Raw genomic sequence first — 24,354 nt, forward strand, 5'->3', positions numbered from 1 at the left:
GTAATAGTGTCTCCCTGACTGGTCAGACACCAATATATCTGTTTAAAAGAGTCTGGTGTAGGCCAGAGAAATAGAACTGTGGTTTTGCAGTTCCACGGGTCAAATCTCTGTATTATCCTGCTTTTGGCATTTTTTGCAGTGAAAAAAACTGTATTAGTGTTTCCCTGACTGGTCAGACACCAATATATCTATTTAAAAGAGGCTGGTGTAGGCCAGAGAAATAGAACTGTGGTTTTGCAGTTCCACGGGTCAAATCTCTGTATTATCCTGCTTTTGGCATTTTTTGCCGTAAAAAAAAACAGTAATAGTGTCTCCCTGACTGGTCAGACACCAATATATCTGTTTAAAAGAGTCTGGTGTAGGCCAGAGAAATAGAACTGTGATTTTGCAGTTTCACGGGTCAAATCTCTGTATTATCCTGCTTTTGGCATTTTCTGCTATAGAAAAGCTGTAATAGTGTCTCCCTGACTGGTCAGACACCAATATATCTGTTTAAAAGAGTCTGGTGTAGGCCAGAGAAATAGAACTGTGGTTTTGCAGTTCCACGGGTCAAATCTCTGTATTATCCTGCTTTTGTCATTTTTTGCCATCAAAAAAAACAGTAATAGTGTCTCCCTGACTGGTCAGACACCAATATATCTGTTTAAAAGAGTCTGGTGTGGGCCAGAGAAATAGAACTGTGGTTTTCCTCTTCCACGGTTCTAATATCCTTTTTATTACCTTTTTTCCATTGATAGTGCGAGTGTAAGCTATTTTGCTTCATTTACAATGGGCAAGGCGCGTGGCAAGGGACGTGGAACTGGACGTTCTGGTGATGGTGCGTGTAGAGGACAGGGCCGTGGCCAAGGTGAAAATGTGCCACAATCAACAGCCACATCTTCTCGCTCCCACTTTTTGACCGAATTACTAGGGAAGCACACTACAACCAGTATTGCAAACTGATCAGTGTGAACAGGTTATTAATTGGATAGCAGATAATACCTCCAATTACTTGGGCACCACCACCTCTGGTGTGTCTTCCACACGGTCAAGTTTTAGTAGCCGTGAGTCTCGACCGCATACTCCTCCTCACCCTGATGCTCCTTCCTCCCACCATGCCGAGTGTCGTCAGACAGCAACTGATCCCACAGTTGGACACTCTGAAGAGCTGTTCACTGGTCCATTTCCATATTTGTGCCCCTCACCTGCTCCTCTTTAAGTGGTGGAAGAGGAGATCCCATATAGCGATGCCCAAATATTTGAACAGCCACGGCCACAGGAAGTCGACGCTGGCAATTTGTCACAAGAGGTGGACGATGACGAGACACAATTGCCACAAAGTGAGGAGGAGGATCGTGGTACGCAAGTGGAAGAGGAGGATGTGGTGGATGATCTAGTAACTGACCCAACGTGGCAGGAGGACACGCAGAGCGAGGCCAGCAGCACACAGGGGGAGGGAGGCAGCGTACCCCAACAGGCAGGAAGAAGCAGTGTGGTGGCCGCACACAGAAGGCGGGCAACAGTTCCCCGTAACACCAACACGAGGGATGTTGCCAGTACAACCAGTAGGTCTTCCAGAGTCTGGAATTTTTTTAAAGACTCTGCTGATAACCCCAAAAAGGCCATTTGTACCACGTGCCATGCCAGCATCAGCAGGGGTGACAAAAAAACCAGCCTGACCACCACCAGCATGATCAGGCACATGTCAGCAAAGCACCCGACTTTGTGGGGCGAACCCCAGGGTCCACGACCAGTGTCAGTGGGTGTCACCACTGCTTCTTCCGCTGTTGTGCGCGTAATAGAACCCCTGTTGTGCGAGCAAGGCAATCCCCTGTCCATACTGCATGCAAAGATACAAGAAACAGCATCAACGTCCACGTCCACGTCCCACCGCAGCGTTCAATTGTCCATATCCCAGACCTTTGAACGAAAGCGCAAATTCGCAGCCAACAACCCACAGGCCACAGTCCTAAATTCGCACATTTCACGACTGCTTGTGTTGGAAATGCTGCCTTTTAGGCTGATGGAGACGGAATCCTTCCGCAACCTTATGGCGGTGGCCGTCCCTCGGTACTCGGTCCCCAGCCGACTCTATTGCCCGGTGTGCCATCCACGCACTACACAAGCACGTGTCCCAAAACATCTGCCGTGCCCTCAACAACGCAGTTACTGGGAGAGTCCACCTGACAACGGACACGTGGACAAGTGCTTGTGGCCAGGGACGGTACATCTCCCTGACGGCACACTGGGTAAACATAGTGGAAGCCGGGACCCAGTCGGACCTTGGGACGGAACACATCCTCCCCACACCAATGATTGCGGGCCCTATGTCAGTCAGAGTTGCCCCCATAGTGTACAGCTCCTGCGCATCATCCTCCTCCTCCTCCTCATGTTCAGCCTCCATCTCAGATATCACCATATCAATTACAAGCTGGAAGCTCTGCAGTACTGCCTCAGCCAAGGGGTAACAGGCTGTGCTGAAACTGATAAGCTTAGGTGAGAAACCTCACACTGCTTGTGAGTTGTGGACAGCTGTGGAAGGGCAGGCAGATCTGTGGCTGAGACCGCTGAACCTACATCCAGGCATGGTCGTGTGTGACAATGGCCGTAACCTGGTGGTGACTCTGAGGCGAGGCAAGATCACACACGTACCATGCCTGGCTTATGTGCTTAACCTCGTGGTTCAGCGGTTTCTTAAATCGTACCCAGAGTTTCCAGTTCTGCTCGTCAAAGTAAGCCGCCTGTCAGCTCATTTTTGGAAGTCGGCTACAGGTTCCGCTGCCCTTGCTGTGTTGCAGCAGCGTTTGCAGCTTCCGGCACACCGACTGGTGTGTGATGTCCCCACACGTTGCAACTCTACCCTCCACATGTTGCAAAGGATTTGTGAGCAGAAGAGAGCAGTTGTGGAGTACCAGCTGCAACAAGGCCGTCGATATTCAGGTCAGACTCCACACATAAGACTTCAGGAGTGGACCTGAGTGTCTGACATATGTACCATCCTGACAAACTTTGAGGAGTCCACCAAGATGGTGAGTGGCAATCATTAGCGTCAGCATCCCACTTGTCTGTCTTTTGCAATGCTCTCTGCAGAGAATTAAAGAGGAGGCATTGCAGCCAGAGTATGATGAGATGGATCAAGAACCCGTAATGGGCGATTACACACAGCCCAGCCTCATCTCATCCCAACGTGCATTGGGGGACAATGAGGGAGAGGAGGAGGAGGAGGAGGAATAACAGGAGCTGGTATCATGCGCTGTAGACGGTAGTACCTGTACAACTGTCATACAGTCGGTTCAGCATGGGTGGCCTGAGGACAGGGGGGAGGAGGAGGAGGAGGAGGAGGAGAGCATGGTCAGTCGCCATATTGGTGAGGACATGGAAGTCTTGCCCATTACCAGTCTGGCACGCATGGCTGACTTTATGTTACGCTGCCTTAACCGTGACCCTCGCGTAGTAAAAATGTTGGGTGACAGTCATTACTTGTTGGTGACACTTTAGACCCCCGCTACAAGGAGAACTTTCACTCTCTTATTCCTGAGGTGGAGAGGTCTACAAAAATGGGGCAGTACCAGAAAGCCCTTGCTGCAGAACTGTTAAAAAAAATTCCCATATGAACACGCTAGCGGCAGAGGTCACAGTTCGTTGACCAACCAAGGCGTACAGGCGAGAGAGACGCAACTCCAATCCATCAGAGGCAGGGGAACACTGTCAACATTCTGGGACAGTTTTCTGAGACCCGCCCAGCTTAAAGTCCCTGAGGCGCTGGGTGCTCTCACAAGGAGTGGAAAGTTTCAAAAGATGGTGAGGGAGTACCTTGCCGACCATACCAGCGTCCTCCGTGATTCCTCTGTGCCTTTTAATTATTGGGTATCCAAGCTGGACACTTGGAATGAACTCGCTCTGTATGCCTTGGAGGTCCTGGCCTGCCCTGCCGCTAGCATGTTATCGGAGCATGTTTTTAGTGCCGCTGATAAGCGCACTCGCCTGTCAACTGACAATGCTGACAAGCTGACCCTTGTCAAAATGAACAAGGGCTGGATTGGGCCAGACTTCTCATCACCATCAAAAGACAGCAGAGTAACATAAAGTCAAATCCACTGTGTTATTTCGGGAGGTGTATTCCCATGCACCGTTTCACACAAAAACATGGGTATACGCTTCCTCATTTCGGCTGTATTTTGCTCTTTTCCTTATCCTCAGCCTCCACCACCACTATACCACCAAGGTGACGGTGGTCCGTGTTGCCAGCATTGCAAGTTCCTCCGTCCTAAATTTTGGCAGGTTTTGCTTGCAAGGCATAGGCAAAGACTATGGGAGACCCACTCCCCGATAATGGGAATAATGTTTTTAATATGCTGCACTGCATGGCTCTTGTAAGGGGCATGAAAACCGTCTTGTTAAGCTACTGCGACCTCCACCACTTTTCCAAGGGGCATTGATATTGTCTTTTTATTCCACTGCGACTTCCATGTCTCTTCCAAGGGGCATTAAAACCGTTTTGTTAAGCTACTGCGACCTCCACGTCTCTTCCAAGGGGCATTTAAACCATCATGTTAAGCTACTGCGACCTCCACCACTTTTCCAAGGGGCATTAAAACCGTCTTGTTAAGCTACTGCAACCTCCACCACTTTTTCAACGGGCATTTATATTGTCTTTTTATTCTACTGCGACCTCCACCATTCTTCCAAGGAGCATGAAAACCGTCTTGTTAAGCTACTGCGACCTCCACCACTTTTCCAAGGGAAGTTGATATTGTCTTTTTATTCCACTGCGACCTCCACGTCTCTTCCAAGTGGTATTAAAACCGTCTTGTTAAGCTACTGCGACCTCAACCACTTTACCAAGGGGCATGAAAACCGTCTTGTTAAGCTACTGCGATCTCCACCACTTTTCCAAGGGGCATTAAAACCGGTTTGTTAAGCTACTGCGACCTCCACCACTTTTTCAAGGGGCATTGATATTGTCTTTTCATTCCACTGAGACCTCCACCATTCTTCCTAGGGGCATGAAATCCACCTAGCTAAGCTACTGCGACCTCCACCACTTTTCCAAGGGGCATTGATATTGTCTTTTTATTCCACTGCGACCTCCACGTCTCTTCCAAGGGGCATTAAAACCGTCTTGTTAAGCTACTGCGACCTCCATCACTTTTCCCAGGGGCATTAAAACCGTCTTGTTAAGCTGCTGCGAACTCCACCACTTTTCCAAGGGGCATTGATATTGTCTTTTTATTCCACTGCGACCTCCACCAATCTTCCAAGCGGCATTAAAACCGTCTTGCTAAGCTACTGCGACCTCCACCACTTTTCCAAGGGGAATTAAAACAGTCTTTTTAAGCTACTGCGACCTCCATCACTTTTCCAAGGGGCATTAAAACCGTCTTGTTAAGCTACTGCGACCTCCACCACTTTTTCAAGGAGCATTGATATTGTCTGTTTATTCTACTGCGACCTCCACCATTCTTCCAAGGGGCATGAAAACCGTCTTGTTAAGCTACTGCAACCTCCACCACTTTTTCAACGGGCATTGATATTGTCCTTTTATTCTACTGCGACCTCCACCATTCTTCCAAGGAGCATGAAAACCGTCTTGTTAAGCTACTGCGACCTCCACCACTTTTCCAAGGGAAGTTGATATTGTCTTTTTATTCCACTGCGACCTCCACGTCTCTTCCAAGGGGCATTAAAACCGTCTTGTTAAGCTACTGCGACCTCCACCACTTTTCCAACGGGCATTAAAACTGTCTTGTTAAGCTACTGCGACCTCCACCACTTTTTCAAGGGGCATTGATATTGTCTTTTCATTCCACTGCGACCTCCACCATTCTTCCAAGGGGCATGAAATCCACCTAGTTAAACTACTGCGACCTCCACCACTTTTCCAAGGGGCATTGATATTGTCTTTTATTCCACTGCGACCTCCACGTCTCTTCCAAGGGGCATTAAAACCGTCTTGTTAAGCTACTGCGACCTTCACCACTTTTCCCAGGGGCATTAAAACCGTCTTGTTAAGCTACTGCAAACTCCACCACTTTTTCAACGGTCGTTCATATTGTCTTTTTATTCCACTGCGACTTCCACCATTCTTCCAAGGGGCATGAAAACCGTCTTGTTAAGCTACTGCGACCTCCACCACTTTTCCAAGGGGCATTGATATTGTCTTTTTATTCCACTGCGACCTCCACCAATCTTCCAAGCGGCATTAAAACCGTCTTGTTAAGCTACTGCGACCTCCACCACTTTTCCAAGGGGAATTAAAACAGTCTTGTTAAGCTACTGCGACCTTCATCACTTTTCCAAGGGGCATTAAAACTGTCTTGTTAAGCTACTGCAACCTCTACCACTTTTTCAAGGAGCATTGATATTGTCTTTTCATTCCACTGCGACCTCCACCATTCTTCCAAGGGGCATGAAAACCGTCTTGTTAAGCTACTGCGACCTCCACCACTTTCCCAAGCAGCATTGATATTGTCTTTTTATTCCACTGCGACCTCCATGTCTCTTCCAAGGGGCATTAAAACCGTCTTGTTAAGCTACTGCGACCACCACCACTGTTCCAAGGGGCATTAAAACCGTCTTGTTAAGCTACTGCGACCTCCACCACTTTTTCAAGGGGCATTGACATTGTCTTTTTATTCCACTGCGACCTCCACCATTCTTCCAAGGGGCATTAAAACCGTCTTGTTAAGCTACTGCGACCTCCACCACTTTTTTCCAGGGGCATTGATATTGTCTTTTTATTCCACTGCGACCTCCGCGTCTCTTCCAAGGGGCATTAAAACCGTCTTGTTAAGCTACTGCAACCTCCACGTCTCTTCCAAGGGGCATTAAAACCATCTTGTTAAGCTACTGCGACCTCCACCACTTTTCCAAGGGGCATTGATATTGTCTTTTCATTCCACTGCGACCTCCATGTCTCTTCCAACGGGCATTAAAACCGTCTTGTTAAGCTACTGCGACCTCCACGTCTTTTCCAAGGGGCATTCAAACCGTCTTGTTAAGCTACTACGACCTCCACCACTTTTCCAAGGGGCATTAAAACCATCTTGTTAAGCCATTGCGACCTCCACCACTTTTCCAAGGGGCATTAAAACCGTCTTGTTAAGATGCTGCGACCTCCACCACTTTTTCAAGGGGCATTGATATTGTCTTTTTATTCCTCTGCGACCTCCACCATTCTTCCAAAGGGCGTTAAAACCATCTTGTTAAGCTACTGCGACCTCCACCACTTTTCCCAGGGGCATTGATATTGTCTTTTTATTCCACTGCGACCTCCACCATTTTTCCAATGGGCATTGCATTTCTTCCTAATTTTAGTCAGCTTTTGCTTTTCAATGCATAGGCGAACACTAAGGGAGACCCACTCTCCAATAATGGGTAGAAGGTTTTTATTATGCTGTTATCCACATCTGTTTCAAGGGGCATTGCAGTACCTCATAATTTTTGGAAAGCCTTCCATTCACTGCTTAGGCCCTCAGTGCACAGGAGACCCAGTTGCTATAAATGGAAAAAACGGTTTAGTTAAGGCCCTCTGACCTCCATGTCACTTCCAAGGGGCATTGGAGTGCCTCGAAATTTTTGGTAGGCATTGCACTCACTGCATGCCCTATAACTGTGTAGCCAAATCGCTCCTTTTGGTACAGAAACATATCCTACAAGACATGTGTGGTTGACCGGCCTGATATTGATGTGAATGGTCCCTGTTCCTCCTGCTCTTTCTCCTTTGCCACCACCTCATCCATCATTCATCACCTGAAGCTTTGTTTTAACGAGAGTCAAATAACTGGGATAGTAGCAGGAAAACATCCAGCATTCCTCGGAGGAGGTAGGATATGCGCCAAAACGCTGACCAACTCAGGCCTAGCCTCTACTACATACATGCGCTTGCATTCCAAGAAAACAAAGCAGATGCTAACTTCTATCATCATCATCATGCTCCTCACCTTGGCACTCTCAACTCCCCTGATGGAGAAGCCAGGGCCCACCAGAGGAGTCTGGTTGTCTGGTGGGCTCGTCCAATGCTGCCCTAAAGCAGGCCAGGCTAAGAAAAGTGTGGGGGAACTTCCAAGGAGAAATAGGGGCGGCTGGGGACCGTTTATGGACACCCGGCCATCCCCAGGCGGCTGGGGACCGTGTGTGGACACCCGGCCGCGGGTGGCTGGGGACCGAGTATGGACAACCGGCCGCCCCCTGGCGGCTGGGGACCGAGCATAGACACCCGGCCGCCGGGCGGCTGGGGACTGAGTATGGATACCTCGCTGCCGAAGCAGGCATGAGGTAGTGGCCAGCTTCGGCCTCCTCCAAACTAAAAGGCCCCATTTCAATTTCAAGCAAGCTAGCACTATGGTATTGCAGCCTGGGGGTGGGTGGGTGTCAGGCTGCATACTTGTGCTTGCATTGCAAGGAATGGGGGAGGTACAATTGAACACTGCCCTGGGACAAGGAGTTGCATGGGGATAGTTGCAAGTCTGCATCTTCTGATGCGGAAAGTATTACTTATGATGGGCACACTTTTAGGCAGTGACCTGGGTGTCAGAGATGCTTCCAGGGGTCTTCCCCATGCTGTTCCCATGTCTTTTCAGCACTATATGCATGTGTCACACAGCACATGGCCAGATAAGATTGTAAAATGTTAAAATGACATTTTCCGGTCAATGCATTTGTCATGGTTGAAAGCAATACAAAAGTGCAAAAACGCATAAAAAATGCTACTTGTGAACATAGCCCAAGGTGTGGAGGAGTATTTTTGTTTTTGGTTATTTATTTTACCTTATACACAAGTCTTTACCCTGGAAAGGAAATTGCTTAACGTATTTCACAGGAAAACCGTTTGAGTTTCATTATTGAACGTTTTATTGTGAGCCCATAAAAGTGGCTTAATACCTCTGACCACGTTGTTGACAGCAGTGACCTGGGGGTCAGAAATGCTTCCTGGGGCGATGCCAATGCTGTGCCCATGTCTTTAGAGCACTGTCACTATCGTTTTGGGCACTTTTTAGGCTTTCTGCAGACTGCAGGGGGTGCCGCCGCAAAAATGCTCGGGTCTCCCATAAACTAACATTGGGCTCGTTGCTCGGGTCGAGCACCCGAGTATCACGGTGAGCTCGGCCCGAGCTTCGAGCACCCGAGCATTTTAGTGCTCGCTCAACACTAGTCATCATATTGAATAAGTTGTCATTAGTCCTGAGCGCAAGTGCTCACTACATGAGTTTGCATCGGGTACTCAGGTATGCACCATGTATCGCGGGTGCTCGAGTCCCCGCCCGCATGTTTCACGGTTATTAGACACCCAAAAAAAAACATGCGGGGATCGCTCATGCATGGCAGGCAATCCCCGCAAGGTTTTTTTGGCCGCGAAGCATATGGGGCGGAGACTCGAGCATGTCACTCGAGCACCCGCGATACTCAATGCATACCCGAGCACCCGATGCAAACTCAAGTAGCGAGCACTTGCGCTCAACACTAGTTGCCATATCATCATCTTTTTTTTTTTTTTTTTTTTTTACTTTTGAAAAAAAAAAAAACCCTAACCCCAACCCTAATAACAACCCCAGCCCTAGCGTTTAATTTTTACGCTTTTAGTGATTAGATTACTTTATTCTTTGGGTCGGTGCGACTACAGAGATACCAGAATCATATCGGATTTTTATGATTGACAGCTGTCACACACTAAAAGACACATATTTTGTAAATCTAGTTTTTGCATCGCCATATTTTGAGAGCTATAATTTTTCCATATTTTGGCCGACAGAGTCATGTGATGGCTTGTTTTTTGCGGGATGAGTTAAAGTTTTTATTGGTGCCATTTTCAGGCATGTGACATATTTTGATCGCTTTCTATTCCGGTTTTTGGGAGGCAGAATAAACAAAAACCAACAATTCAGGAATTTTTTTTTTTTATTTTTTTATTCTGCTCCGCGTGTGGTAAAATTGATAAGGTAGCTTTATTCTTCGGGTCAGTACGTTTACAGCGGTACCACATTTATATCGTTTTTCTATGTTTTGGCGCTTTTACACAATAAAAGCTATTTTATAGAAAAATAATTTTTTTGCATCACTTTATTCTGAGAGCTATAACTTTTTTATTTTTCAGCTGATGGAGCTGTATGGCAGCTTATTTTTTGCGGGACGAGATGGCGTTTTCAGTGGTACTATTTTTATTTATATTTGTCTTTTTGATCGTGTGTTATTCCATTTTTTGTTTGGTGGTATGATGATAAAGCATTGTTCTTTGCTTCATTTTTTATTTATTTTTTTTACCGTGTTCACTGAAGGGGTTAACTAGTGGGACAATTTTATAGGTCAGGTCGTTCTGGACGCGGTGATACCAAATATGTGTACTTTTATTGTTTGTTTGTTTTTTCATAATAATATTTATTGATGGGTACATTATATTTTTATTTTTGGTGGATTTTTTTTTTTTTTTTTTTTTATATTTTTATAATTGTTTTTTAAAAAAATTTCACTTTCTGACAGTTTATTTATTTGTTTACTTTGTCCCACTATGGGACATTTTCTTTTTTTTTATTCTGATCACCTGTATACCATAGGGATGGAGCACCATCCCTGTGCTGTGCAGGCTGTCAGCGCTGCACAGTGAGAAGATAGTTTGGTCATGTACTGCGCTTGACCAAAAAATCTTCCTGCTGTCTGGTGACCCGGATGTTGTCATGACGACATCGGATAGTCATGGCAACATCCGGGAAGCCGCAGCAGACAGCGCTGGAGGCCGGAAGAGGAGGTAAGTATACCGATCAACTCCCCTTAGCCACTGCAATGCTGCGATCGACTTCAATCGCAGCATTGCGGGGGTTAATGTGCCGGGAGAAGTGCGGGACCGCTCCCTGCACATAGTACCGGGTGTCAGCTGTGACAATCAGCTGACACCCGGCAGCGATCGCGCCCGCACTGCCTGTGTGCACGGGAGATCGCCAAGATGTACTAATATGGGTCAGGCTCTTAAAGCCCAGGGCACAGACGCGTATTAGTACGTCTTGGGCTTTAAAGGGGTTAATGTCTGTGCATTATTTATGTGCGTTGCTATCTGAAGTGCTATCAGTATGTATTTTGTGAAACTCGTAACTCTTATGAACTTATCTTTTACAGGAGTTGTGAATTTTAGTTTTCCTTTCCGTTCAAGAGAACAAGTTTCATTATAACAACTGATGGTTTTCATGACTGTACTTGAAGATGGTCCTAGCAATTTTCCCAATTGACTGACCTTATGTCTTAAAGTAATGATGTACTGTTGCTTCTCTTTACTTAGTTGAGTGGTTCTGGCAATATGCTTGCTTAAAACAGTTATGGAATAGGGTTCAGCACTGTATGGAGTTTGTACCAACACTGCCTCTGCAAAACATACCTCATGGCCTCAAACACTTTCTGAAGGCAGGTGAGTCCACAAATGCACTTTTAAAGAGACATCTGGTCATTGGAAGTCATTTTAGATGACCACCTGAGCTGCTTATGAGAATGCCAAGGGGATGTAAATCTGTTATTAGATTAAAAGGGGGTTACTTTGTAGAATCTAAAGTTTAAAATATATTTTGGTTTGTTTCACGTGAGTTTCTTTACTTTTCTCTATATGTGCTCCTTTGTAGCTTTGCTGCTTTCAGTCTGAATCTGCAATGTGCACATTCTATTAAGAACAAAAAAATATACTTGAAGAAACTGGTGTCCAAACTTTTGACTGGGACTGTAGATGTACTATGAGGGTTGATCTAGATGCCAACTCAATTGAGTTGCGAAGGGTTGATGGGGTGAAGGATTGAGGCACAGCTCCTGCACACCAGAAATTACCTTGGGGTACATGTGTCACATAGTTTGTTCATCTTTCTTTTCTGTAAAAGTTGAGAGAATTTTGAATAAATAGGTGCTTCACAGAATTCTATAAGATTGCATTTTTTTTATTTTTACTACACAATCTATTCAAATAAAATCTGCATTCCAAAAGTCAAATGGTGCTCCCTCCCTTCCGAGCACTAACATGTACCCAAACAGTAGTTTAGAATCACAAATTGGGTTTTGCCATGTTTTGTAGAAATTGGATAACAAAAAGCCATATTTTAGAATAAAGAATGGTAAGAATAAAAAAAATTTTTACACATCTCAATGGTTTCAAAATATTCATCAAACCCCTAAATGAATTCTTTGAGGGGTATATTTTTCAAAATGGGGTTTCTTGTGAGGGGTTTCTGCTGTCTTGGCACCTCAAGGTTTCTGCAAATGCAACATGGAGTCCACAATCTATTCCAGCCAAAATTGTGTTCCAAAAATCAAATAGCACTCTTTCCTTTCCAAGCTCTGCCATGTGCCCAAATATCAACAAGATATGGGGTACTACCGTATTTGGCAGAAACTGCATAACAAAAGTCTATTTTTCCCTATTACTGCTTGTGAAAATTACAAATTTAGAGCAAAAACAACATTTTACTGTAAAAAAAAATATTTTTTGTTTTCATGTCCCAATGTTATAAAGTTCTGATAAGCACCTGTGGATTCAAAATGTTCACCACACAAATGAATTCCTTGAGAGGCTAATTTTCAAATGCAGTCACTTGATGGGGGGTTCTACTGTTTTGGCACCTCAGGGACTCTGCAAATGCAACATGCAGCTTGCCATCTATTCCAGCCAAATTTGCTTGCTGAAAATCAAATATCACTCCCTTACTGAGATCTGCTATTAAGAGCCTGACTATAAAATATTGTCAAGCTTGTACTATGTACTTCTGAAACTTCATTCATTTAGTTTTTCCTATAGCTTCCTTCAATTTCTGAAAGTGTGGCAGAGGAGAGGATATGATGCTACAGACATTTTAACATCGTTGTTTAACGTCTAGTTACATTGTAAAGTCAACTATCCAAGTTATGGCACTTATTGCTCATTTTGAAGCCTACAGCTGCACGACAATGATATTCCTGCATATAAATATACAAAGTCCCTACTACTGCACATCAAGAATATGACGCGCCCCCTGGGCCGTGGGGATACCCGGAGCCGGGCCTTGTAGATGCTGGGGGTTGTAGTCACCGTGGCGGTGACCCGGTCCGTGACCCAGGGCGGTCAAACCACGGTAGTCTATGTGTCTCTGTTATATATAGTCCGACTACGCCACCTGTGGGATGCGGTTATTGGGAACCGCCGCTGCGGAGCAGTCCACTGAAGCTGATGGTGTGTGCAGCAAGGTGATGTGACTCCCCACAGGAAGAGTGGAGCTTCAGGGCAGCGTGTATGGATGATAGTGGTGATAGTGCCTGGATCAGTAATGATAACACGGAGTCTTTGCAGTGCAGTCCTAGGGTCTTTACTGGTGGCAATTATATAGGCCCCAACGGGAGTACTTGCTAGGGATGAGGGCCTGGTCAGTCTGGGAGCAATCCTAGAATTCCCCTGGCCAGGAGGAGTTGTAGGCCTGCCGTTCTGACTGTTCTCTTTGGCTATCCCGCTTATAGTCGTGTTGTAGCCCACGTCCCTGAGTGTGACGTGCTGTGCTCACCCGTATGGCTGGCGACTCGGATCCCATGTATTCCTCGCTCCTCTGTGGCGGTACTGGTCCTTTCGTGTGGCTGAGCCTCCGGGCTTCTGTTGGGCCAGGAGACCTGCAATCCCCTGCCCTTGGGTATCTGCTGCTGGGCCTGAAGGGTCCCACAGCCTCGGACTCCGGTGTCCGGTCCTCTGTGTACACTGGCCAGGACGAGCTAACTCCAGCTCCAGTCCCTGGCTCCTTGCTCCTTCGGGTCCTATCTGACTCCTGATACTCACTGAACTCTACACTAAACTGACTAACTCCGCCTCCAGATCTAGTTATATAGGGCAGAATCCTCCCCTTTCTGGTCTGGGGCAGGAGGTGTTGCATGTTGTGTGTTCCTGACCAGGAAACTCCTGTTATGCTCCCAGTCATGGTATTACTACCACTGTGGCAACCAGACCCTCTGGGGTGCCACAAATACATGTGTGGCGCCCCTGGGGGTTCGGTCGCCACAGAGGTGCTGCACCTCACCCAGAGGTGTGGCATCTCCTTCTCTCAGGTAAGGATGGAGTACTGCCCGGGACCCCAACACCTGCACTCAACACTACACTACTCCGGGCCGGCTGGAAGGGCATTATGCACTACTTCTGCTGCCCTGTCCCTGGCTGGAGTGGGGGGAACCAAAAGTGAGGGGGAACCAGTAGTGGGTGTGGGTGGAGGACGCAGAACAGGGGAGCACTTGAATAGGAGATATATATATAAAGGGGAGCCATCTTAGAGTGGCAGGAGAGTTCAGTGAGTGAGTAGTAAGAGAAGGAGGAGAGGAGGGGAGCAGAGGCTCTTCGGGAGCTCTGCTCCAGAATGGGGCCTAGTAAGAGAGGCCCAGGAGTGAGAGGGGAGTCAGGGAGAAAGGCTCCGGTAACAGAAGGGATCCCAGGGGGTACGGCGAGTGCAGGACGGCACTCGTATGTCCGAATCTGCAAAGTGTCAGAGGGATCAGGCCGCAGGAAGGGAACCGGTCCCTGGACCAGACGTGTTACTCCAGGTCTCGGCTGGAAAACCAGAAGCTTCTGCACTTCCATGGTGCAGTTGCCACTACCGCACCTGAGCCGCCGTGAAGGGCACCAAGTAGGTCCAGGAACTCCAAGTTGCCCAGAGGGATCTCAGAGTACCCGATTGGGACTTTGTGTGGCGGGGCGCAGGGCAGGAGGGAGAAGACTCAGCATGGGAAGTCGGTCAAGGAAGGGACATAAAGAAAGGGGGTCCCGTTAAGTGCTTCTGATATACTTGAGGGAGTGCTGAACCCCTGCCTGGCTAACACAGTGCGACGCGGGAGGCTGACACCTGGACAGTGTACCCGAGGAACCTAAAGAACTGTGAGTAAACTCGGATGACTGCACTCTACTGTCTCTGTCAGTTATTTCTACCACGCTACCGCTCCTGCACTACAACGCCCAGCATCACCATCTGCACCTACACTGCCCTGGAGCTGTGCTCTGCCTGTGGAGAGCCGCACCAACCCAGCTGCCCTAACATCTGCTCCAGAGGTCTGCAGCAGCGCTGGTACCAATTACCAGAAACCACAGGTGGCGTCACGAGACAAAACTGTTAACAAACCCCTTTTAAAGAGTGACCCCAGGGTACGGCCCCGGGAGCCGACTGCTGTGACATCCCAAGAAGGTAAAGGCCCGGGTACCGAGTCTCCCCCATATCCCCCCCTGGGCGAGTCACATGCAGAACATGTGTCACTCTCGTGTTGAGGCTTTGGGATTCTCGGAAACCCAAAGAGTCTTCCTTTAATCCAATTAGAAACCAAAAAGAGGGAAAACTGGTTTATTATAATACTCTTCCAAAACATATACAACAGCCAAGAATATATAGGAAATTAGAGCAAATCAAGTAATATTTAGAAAATCTTTATTTCAACAATTCCTAAAAACATATTCCAGATAGGAGACAAGATAAAAGTACGTCTGTACAGGAAGTGAGTAAAAATCTAGGCAGAAATAGCTCCTGGCCTTAGTGAAGGGAAAAAGCTATCAATTTCAACATGAACCAATAGAATGCAATATGTAATCCAATACAAATATACAATAGCATATCGAAAGAGAATAAAGGGGAACATGTAGTGTGAGTCTACAGTAATATGCATAAAGTGCTGGTGCAGAATTTACATAATAAGACAGAGGCAATATTTATAAGGTGCAGCCGTAATAGAGGGGAGAAGAACCTTCAATAGATGAGCATATTTATAAATTGTCCAGTCATAAATCAATGCACAAAATGCATAGGGTAGCAGAAAGATAGTTAAATCCAGAGACTCACTCTATGTTAGACAAGAAGAGTTAGAGCATGCAATCACAGCAGCAATGTCACAGATGATGTATAAGGGCAAAAAAACAGAGAGATCCCAGCCATTCCCTGCCAGAAATACATAGTGAAGAAAATAAGCCTGAAGTACAACCTGGTGAGGACAAGGATGGCCCCAATGAGCGTTTTGTGTTAGCTTCCTCGGGGGAAGGGGGGTTTTGTCACAAAGTCCACAGTACTGTCTTAGCACCCATGTCTGGGTCGGCCTTCACCGAGCCAGTGCGTAAATGGCAGCCAACTATCACAGTGGTCTCGCCGGCTGGCGGCCGTCCTCAGCAAGATAAAGAGGATAAAGTTGTGGAAGTGATGCAGGATCAGCCCATCTCAATAAGCAATGTCCAGGCCCCAGGTGCAACAGGAAAAAAGCTTACTTTTAGGCTAAGTGCCCACAATGCAGAAATGAAGCAGAAATTTTCCTGAGCATTTCTGCGTCTCTTTGGCAGAAAAACACATGCGGACTTTACATGCGTTTTTGACGCATTTTTAACGCGTTTTTACATGCGGGTTTGCCATGCATTTTTCCAAATCATTGTATAGGCAAATCCGCATGCAGAAACGCACAAGAAATGGTCATGTCCGAATTTTTTCTGCAACTAAAATCCGTGCAGAAAAAATCCTGAACATGTGCACAGAACTTGCAAAACGTCATAGGAAGTCATGGGATAAGGTATGCAATGCGTTTCTGGTGCGTTTAGCGCTGCAAATGCGCAAAAAAAATGCATTATGGGCACACAGCCTTACTGGAGCAGTTGATGATCAAGATTACAGCTCTCCACAGTTATTCAGTACACTGAGCCAATAGCCCCTCATGGTGTGATGAATCCAGCTCTCCTCACTCCCGCTGCATATAGCACTATACGTCCACTAAAACTTCTCCCCTCAGCCTGGACTTTGGCATCCACAGCACTTAAGGCTTACAGGAAAGTACCTCTTACCACTGCTGTCAACAAAGGATCTTCTCTAGACATCCCTCGTCTGATCCCTCACTGACATCGTCTGGCATTTGGGCACTTCTTGAACCACGCAGGACACTGTCCCATGCGACTGCACAGATTTCGCTGGAGTCCCGACAGCGACCAAAGCAAAGGCACTGGCCGGCCTCCTTGATCTCCAGCACCACTCAATCCCAGGGGCACAGGGTCGCTTCTCCTGGGCTTCGTAGTTCTCCTGCGGTGGCTGTTACCCACTAGACTTGACAATAGCCCTTACACCACAAATTATATGTGTGTGTGTAAGAGTAGCTGAAGAGCTGGCTTTTCACACCATTAGAGTTCACAGAGATTTATGACGCCTGACTTTGCAGGTCACCACACTGAAACTCAGTGTCCAACTGGGCCTTAAAAAGGCCTTGGGAGATTATGTTTCTGAGACTTGTAGGTTAACTTGTAACACCCGACATGGAGCACCACAAAGAATGGAGGCCATAAGGGAAGGGAGCTAGGCTGTCCCAGCTGAGACAGATGCGTCACAATACCTATTATACATGAGTTTTATGTATTATAAAAGATGAGAATCTTGTGTGAACTCATACAGAAGCTCAGTGCTCCTCCCTGCTTAGTAGCACACTGCAGATTTTTTTTTTTAGCAATCAATGGGTTTCTTAGGACTTCCACAAATCAGGAGGACACATTAAGAAAGAAGTAGATAGTAAATAAAAAATAAAATGATAGGTACACATTCATTTTCCCAGGTCATTCAGATGAGTCCCAGGTATTTCTGGAGACTTGCCCCTCTGCAGAACACGGTGTCTTAAGTCATTCAACTCTAAATAATTGAAGAGATTCAACCTGACAGTCTGATTGGTTGAGCAGCCACTATTTTAATCTAGAAGGTTCTGTAATGCAGTCAAGAAGATATAGTTACAATAAAAGTTTGAACTCACTAAGACTTGGAAATGTCAAATCTCGAAGGCTTGTGGAAGACTCAAATAATGGATCGTTTCTGCTTTAAGCACTTAAAATGACTGGAGTCCATAGATCTTAAAGTTCAAAATTTCCTCCACGTTGGCCATGTCAGACAGTAGTATTTTAAGATTTAACCTTAAGGCCTCCATACACATTAGATGAAAGTCAACCAAACCGCTGGATTTTGAAAGAATCAGACGAGCATCTGATGGGTATTAGGGCCTCTAAATTCTTCCCTAAGAGATTATGTTGGATTAGAAGAATCAGGCAGTTTCCTTGCCCGATTCTTTTGTTTCCTGGTGAGATAAATTGCTGCCACAGGTGCTAGGAGAGGCAGCAGAGCTCTCCCAGTTGGAAACAGATTAACACTCCATGGGCCAAGCGTTTTGTAGGGAATAGTCAGGAGAGATAGCTATCTCATGTATAGGGCCAGCTTTAGTGACAATAGATTTTTACTTTCCCTTTGAACTTCTAGGAGAGATTCGCAAGAATGAAGCCATATTACCAAACCTACACTGGGTAAATTGATTAAATAGGTCATTATGCTTAGTGCCCATGATGCAGGAATGAAGCAGAAATTTTCCTGAGCATTTCAGCATTTCCTTGGCAGAAAAATGCATGCATTTTTTATGCGTTTTTGCATGCGCATTTGCCATGCGTTTTTCCAAAGCATTGTATAGGCAAATACGCATGCAGAAACGCACAAGAATTGGTCATGTCCGTATTTTTTCTGCGAGTAAAATCCACGCAGAAAAAATCCTGACCATGTGCACAGAACTTGCAGAATGTCATAGGAAGTCATGGGATAAGGTTTGCAATGCGTTTCTGGAGCTTTTATGCGCTGCAAATACGCACCAAAAACGCATCGCGGGCACACAGCCTTAGTCTGGTTTACATAGTGCAGATCTCTGATCTACCTGATGCTGTTGGAGTGCACTCTCATTTGGATAATATTATAGAATTGGATGCAGTGAGAGCAGTTGAAAAAGATCCTTTCAGCTCACCCTTCAGAAGTTATTAGTTACGCAGCTCATTACTTGACAGGGAGTGCACAAAATAGCATAATTTGTCAGGCATGGTATAAAATAAAAGTTGTATATCCAGCCCAATCTTGATAACAATGACTTCGTATGATTAAGAACTCAGTAACTGGGTCCAAAATGTGTGAAAGTCCGAAGATATATTATACTGTGGAATTTTAATGGTTTATGAAACTGGATATTTTTAACATGTTAGGAGAGTGCAGTATAGACAATCTGTATCTTAACCAGTGATGGGCAGCACGGTGGCTCAGTAGTTAGCACTGCAGCCTTGTAGCGCTGGGGTCCTGGGTTCAAATCCCACCAAGGACAACATCTGCAAGGAGTTTGTATGTTCTCCCTGTGTTTGCATGGGTTTCCTCTGGTTTCTCCAGTTTCCTCCCACACTCCAAAGACATACTGATAGGGAATCTAGATTGTGAGCCCCAATGGGGACAGTGCCAATATTGTCCATGAAGCGCTGTGGAATTAATGGAGCTATACTGTATAAGTGAGTAAAATAAATAAATAGTAGTACACCTCCTCCAATTATCCTCTTCCCTGTTCCTATCTAAAGTGGCCATTTTTGTTACCTTTGGCAAGGACAGTTGGGTTTGTCAGAGATACCAGTAAACAGTTGCACACAGGGAAAGTAGTTTTACCACTACAATATCGTCCTCACTGTTCCTTCCTCTTACGACAACCATTGTTTACACTGGCAATGGTAGTAACGTTCTTACCAAAAAGTTAAATCTTGAGAGAAGTGGACTAATGAACTTCTTACAATGATGTTTCTCAGAATATGGGACTATTGACAACAAAGAGGGCGAAGGTCTGGTTAGAAAAGGTAAAAATAAGTTTTCTTGGATAATTACATCTTATTAGGGATTGTTAATATTTAAGGTTAGTTCTAATTAGTTCTCTTCTAAATTTGTGAACTTAGTATCAAGATTTTACTGCCATATTTTGAGAAAATAAAGTGATAGGCTTTGAATTTGTTCATTTTTGATAGATCTTACATTTTTATGAAATCGAAATTACAATTTCCTTCAGCCAAGCTCAGCATTGAGTTTATTAATTAAGTTTAGTTTTTTACAGCACAGTGGCTCAGTGGGTTTGCACTGTAGCTTTGCAGCACTGTGGTCCTGGACATGATCTGCAAGGAGTTTGTATGTTCTCTCTGTTTTTGCGTGGATTTCCGCTGGGTTCTCCGTTTTCCTCCCCCACACCAAAGACATAATGATAGGGATTTTAGATATAGATTGTCAAAATGGGGACAGTGATGATGATGTCTGTAAAACACTGTGGAAAGAATGGCGCTACATAAGTTAGCTAAATAAATAATTAATACATGTGTTCAAAAATTGTGTAATAAAAATCTATATACTTTAAAGGAATGTATAATGAAATGAAATGTGTCATCCAGCCCTAAGAATGCAAATATTCCTTTTCATTGCAGGTACACGCTTTCCAAGAAGCAGCGTCCAAGCTCAATGATGGACTAGACACCAATATTCAGTGATGTTTCCATTTCCATAGGAAAACACCTTAATTTTCAGAGGAGTATATCCCTTTTACAGCTTCCTATCTGCTGCAGGGCACATTATTCTATTCAGTATACAAAGTGTTCTTGCGTTTAGTAAGAAGATATAGATGAACTCCTGTCTTTGAAAATAACGTCTAATAATACTTATGAAACTCATCCCTCATATCTCATAGCTGTTCACTTAAATTCAGAGTTAAAAATAACAGCAAACATGAGGTGTAAACCCCTCCCTCCTTCAAATCATTGTTCATCAATGATGAGATCACTCCGGACTTTGTAAGGTAGTAGTGCTTTATTGGCTGAAATCCAGTAACTGTAACTGAGAACTTCATTCAGAAATTTCAATGGAATTAAATGACATATAACAGCTTATATTTAACACCACTAACTCCAGTACCAACACACTATTAAGATCTGGGACACCCGTTATCAACAAGCTACTTCCATCATCCTATTCTCGTAAACTCTGGACTTAATGGCTGTCACCCGCAGGTTGAAGCTACAGTGTGGTGCAATGTTTTTTGCATTGCTGGGATGTATTCTCATCTGTGTTAGCACTTTTGTGCCTCTCTGGAAAAATCTGAATCTAGATCTGAATGAGATGGAGATCTGGATCAGTGGACTGTGGCAGACATGTGTGATGCAGGATGAAGGTGGAACGCAGTGCAAAGATTTTGATTCCTTTTTGGCGTTGCCATTTTCACTTCAGATGGCGAGGATTTTGATGTTCCTCTCTGACGGTTTGGGGATCATTGGTCTTATAGTTTCTACCTTGTGTTTGGAATGTCTGAAGTCTGGAGAAAAAGACATAAAAAAGAAGCTAGCATTTGTTGGTGGGACATTACTTGTGATCTCAGGAATCATTGCTTTAGTTCCAGTTTCTTGGATAGCTTATGATACAGTCCAAGAATTTTGGGATGAGACAATCCCAGAAATTGTTCCCAGATGGGAGTTTGGAGAAGCTATGTTCATGTGCTGGTTTGGATCTTTTTTCCTTATACTTGGAGGGTCACTATTGTTTTGCTCAACACTCTCTACAAATGACCAACAAAGTTTTAATTGTCTGGATAAAAATATCCCTGGAACATTATATCAAACTGTATCCACGCAAAGCAGATGTACTGATCTGATCATCTGAACATCAAACTGAGAAGAAGACACTCTTATCCTTCATGGAGACTTGGAATCTAGAACTACATATTTGATTGAACGTCTTCCATTACCAACGGGGGTTGACGTATATACAATTGCAAGTTAGATATACAACTTATTCTATATGGATCTGTACTTGTTAAATCATGATCTAAATGTTGTTTTGTCAGATACAAAGTATAGCATATTAATTTCACATTTTACTATTTTAAGGCCTAAATGTCCTCTTCTATGTGTGTTATCGTCTTAATGTTATTTATTACAGACTCATTCCCTGTACATTATAATGATTATTACTATTTTAAAGCAGAAGTGTAATCAGTTGTCGCTCACCTTTATAAATTAATATTTAATAATACTATGTACTACTACTGTATATCACGTCAATCCTAAAATATGGTGGCAGAACTTATGTCTACATTCAATCAGCACATAAATGAATACAATACCTTTAAACAGCTGTCTTGTGTCGTCGTCGTCTTCATGCTTTGCCGGCTTTTAGGTCTCTCCTTGATTTTGCAATGTGAATTTAATAGGAGTTTGTTTGCCAACACTTGGAAGGCATGTGAGGAATAAAGGCAGCAATAACCTTCTTTGTTTTCAGTAAGCTGGTCCTTCCTGACCCCCAAAGCTTAGATCAGTCACTTCACATTGTGCAGAATATTGCATGACACATACCACTCATATACAGTAATTGGCGTGTGTGGATTCCTCACATTAATCACACGCTGACAACACAGTTTAGCATCAGCTTTAAATGTTCCAGCACAGACATGGTTAAAGCGTTCATAAGGCTTATTAACACATTGTGCAATCGAATCCTGACTGTCGGTTTCTTCGGGGGAGGCCTTGTATAAACAGATTAATCTCTTGCAGCCTCACAATTAGCATATACATTACTGCGGTCATAAAGATCTTCCAACATAAGCATCTCTTTAATCAAACTCACATTATACAGAACATTGCCAATGACGGCGAGTGTAGTCCAATCTCCGGGAAGAATTGTGAGTTCTGTGAGACGTCCCACAATATTTCCTATTGCACTTTTCTGGTATCGTAGATGAAATTGTAGTTTCATTTTATTAACATAGGGCCTAATAGTACATCTGTACTTCTCATGGGGAGATGCTACCTACAAATCTACAGGCTCTTCTTATTGGTTTTCGCCCCCTTTATTACTATTAACATTGACAATAAGTACACATCAGCTGGAAAGTGGGGATTCCCATCAGGGACAGCTTATTAGAAATCACAGACAGACGATATTTTTTATGGACACATTGGAAAACCAGAATAAATCATTTCGATTATAAGAATATTTGTCTACAGCCCGGAATTCAATGAAGAAGTCAGCTGCATTCACTGTGACCTGTAAAAGGATGATAATTACAGTCAAAAGTCAAAATAATCTGCAGAAGTTTCTTCAGCCTCAAAAAACAAATTTTTTTTTATGGACAAGGCAAAAAAGTAACCAATTTTTATGAACTGTCCAGCAGTTTCTTGACTCTTGGCAACCCTAGGTCCCATATATTGGTGCAGATAACAGTGCAGAAGAATCTTATGACTGGTGCACAAGAGGTGTTTAGATCATGGGTGACTGATTAGTAGATATGGTTGATTACAAACCTAGCGCATTGGTGTTTCTTTTACAAATATCCTTAACACCTCTCAAACTAGAAGGGTGTTGGCATATATTTACAATCGTAGCCAACAAAACGTTAACAGGCTCACCCGTCCTGCAGCTTTGGAATTAACTTGGAAGCGCGAAATTCAGTCATTTCATGGCAATTTAACCCTTGAGAAAGTACTACACGGTCCAGCTCAGCTTCTTAATTAAAATTCCAAGTTGATTCAAGTCATGTTAAAAAGCAAAAATGAATCCATACGCCAAAAATTCTGACGCGTTTCGGAAGTGTGTAACTTATTTAGTCTTGATTTTATCTCCTTATTTACAAATGACCCTATCACTCCTCAAAATTGTACAATAGTAAACTAGCACAGTCAGAGGTTATTGGCATATTTTTACAATGTCTTTAGCCATGGTCATGATCATGGGTTGAACCCCTTCAGTCCACCAGAAAATTTAATCTTCTGGTAGAAAAGAGACAGGATAAGCATTTACATTCTATGGAAAAAAAGTATGTGATTCTGAGGATGATGAGTGACCAGAATGACCAATATAGGTATATATGTATATGTTCATGGGGTATGAGATAGTGGTGCATATGTGCTTTCTTGCAGTATGATGCTTTCAGGAATATTTTTCAACTTGGGTTGTCGTTTATGTATAGATGTTTTGCGTTTGTTTTAGGAACATACAAATAGAATTCATGTGCAAAAGTGATCAATTGCATCAGTTATACATATTAAACCAATGGGGCCCCAATGATTAACCCCTTTACCCCCAAAGGTGGTTTGCATGTTAATGACCAGGCCAATTTTTACAATTCTGACCACTGTCACTTTATGAGGTAATTACTCTGGAACGCTTCAACGGATACCCCTGAACCTGAGAATGTTTTTTCGTGACATATTGTACTTCATGATTGTGGTAAAAAATTTTCGATATCACTTGCGTTTATTTGTAAAAAAAAAGAGGAAATTTGGCGAAAATTTTGAAAATTTTGCAACTTTCAAAATTTGAATTTTTATGCACTTAAATCAGAGAGATATGTCACACAAAATAGTTAATAAATAACATTTCCCACATGCTTACATTACATCAGCACAATTTTGGAACCAAAATTTTTTTTTTATTAAGGAGCTATAAGGGTTAAAAGCTGACCAGTGATACACTCATCAGAAGAGCTTTAAACTAGAACAATGTGGGAAGGGAAGCAAAAGGCCAGAAAAAGCCATACAGCTGACAAATACTATTGAGATCTCTGCTACTGGAAGTGGAAAAGAAGAACAAA

The 24,354-nt window shown here is 44.2% G+C and overlaps 1 protein-coding gene across 1 annotated transcript; it reads left to right on the plus strand.

Annotated features, from left to right (window-relative positions):
• The first annotated feature begins 20,499 nt into the window (after positions 1 to 20,499).
• Positions 20,500 to 21,895, plus strand: LOC141156854 (putative claudin-24). The gene has a single exon (XM_073643311.1). It carries the CDS (start codon positions 20,763 to 20,765, stop codon positions 21,423 to 21,425), a length of 663 nt encoding a protein of 220 aa, XP_073499412.1. The 5' UTR covers positions 20,500 to 20,762; the 3' UTR covers positions 21,426 to 21,895.
• Positions 21,896 to 24,354: the final 2,459 nt, after the last annotated feature.

The sequence above is a fragment of the Phyllobates terribilis genome, unplaced genomic scaffold, assembly GCF_046119375.1.
Source record: "Phyllobates terribilis strain yellow unplaced genomic scaffold, ASM4611937v1 Scaffold_1__5_contigs__length_1240528914, whole genome shotgun sequence".
Classification (NCBI taxonomy): Eukaryota; Metazoa; Chordata; class Amphibia; order Anura; family Dendrobatidae; genus Phyllobates; species Phyllobates terribilis.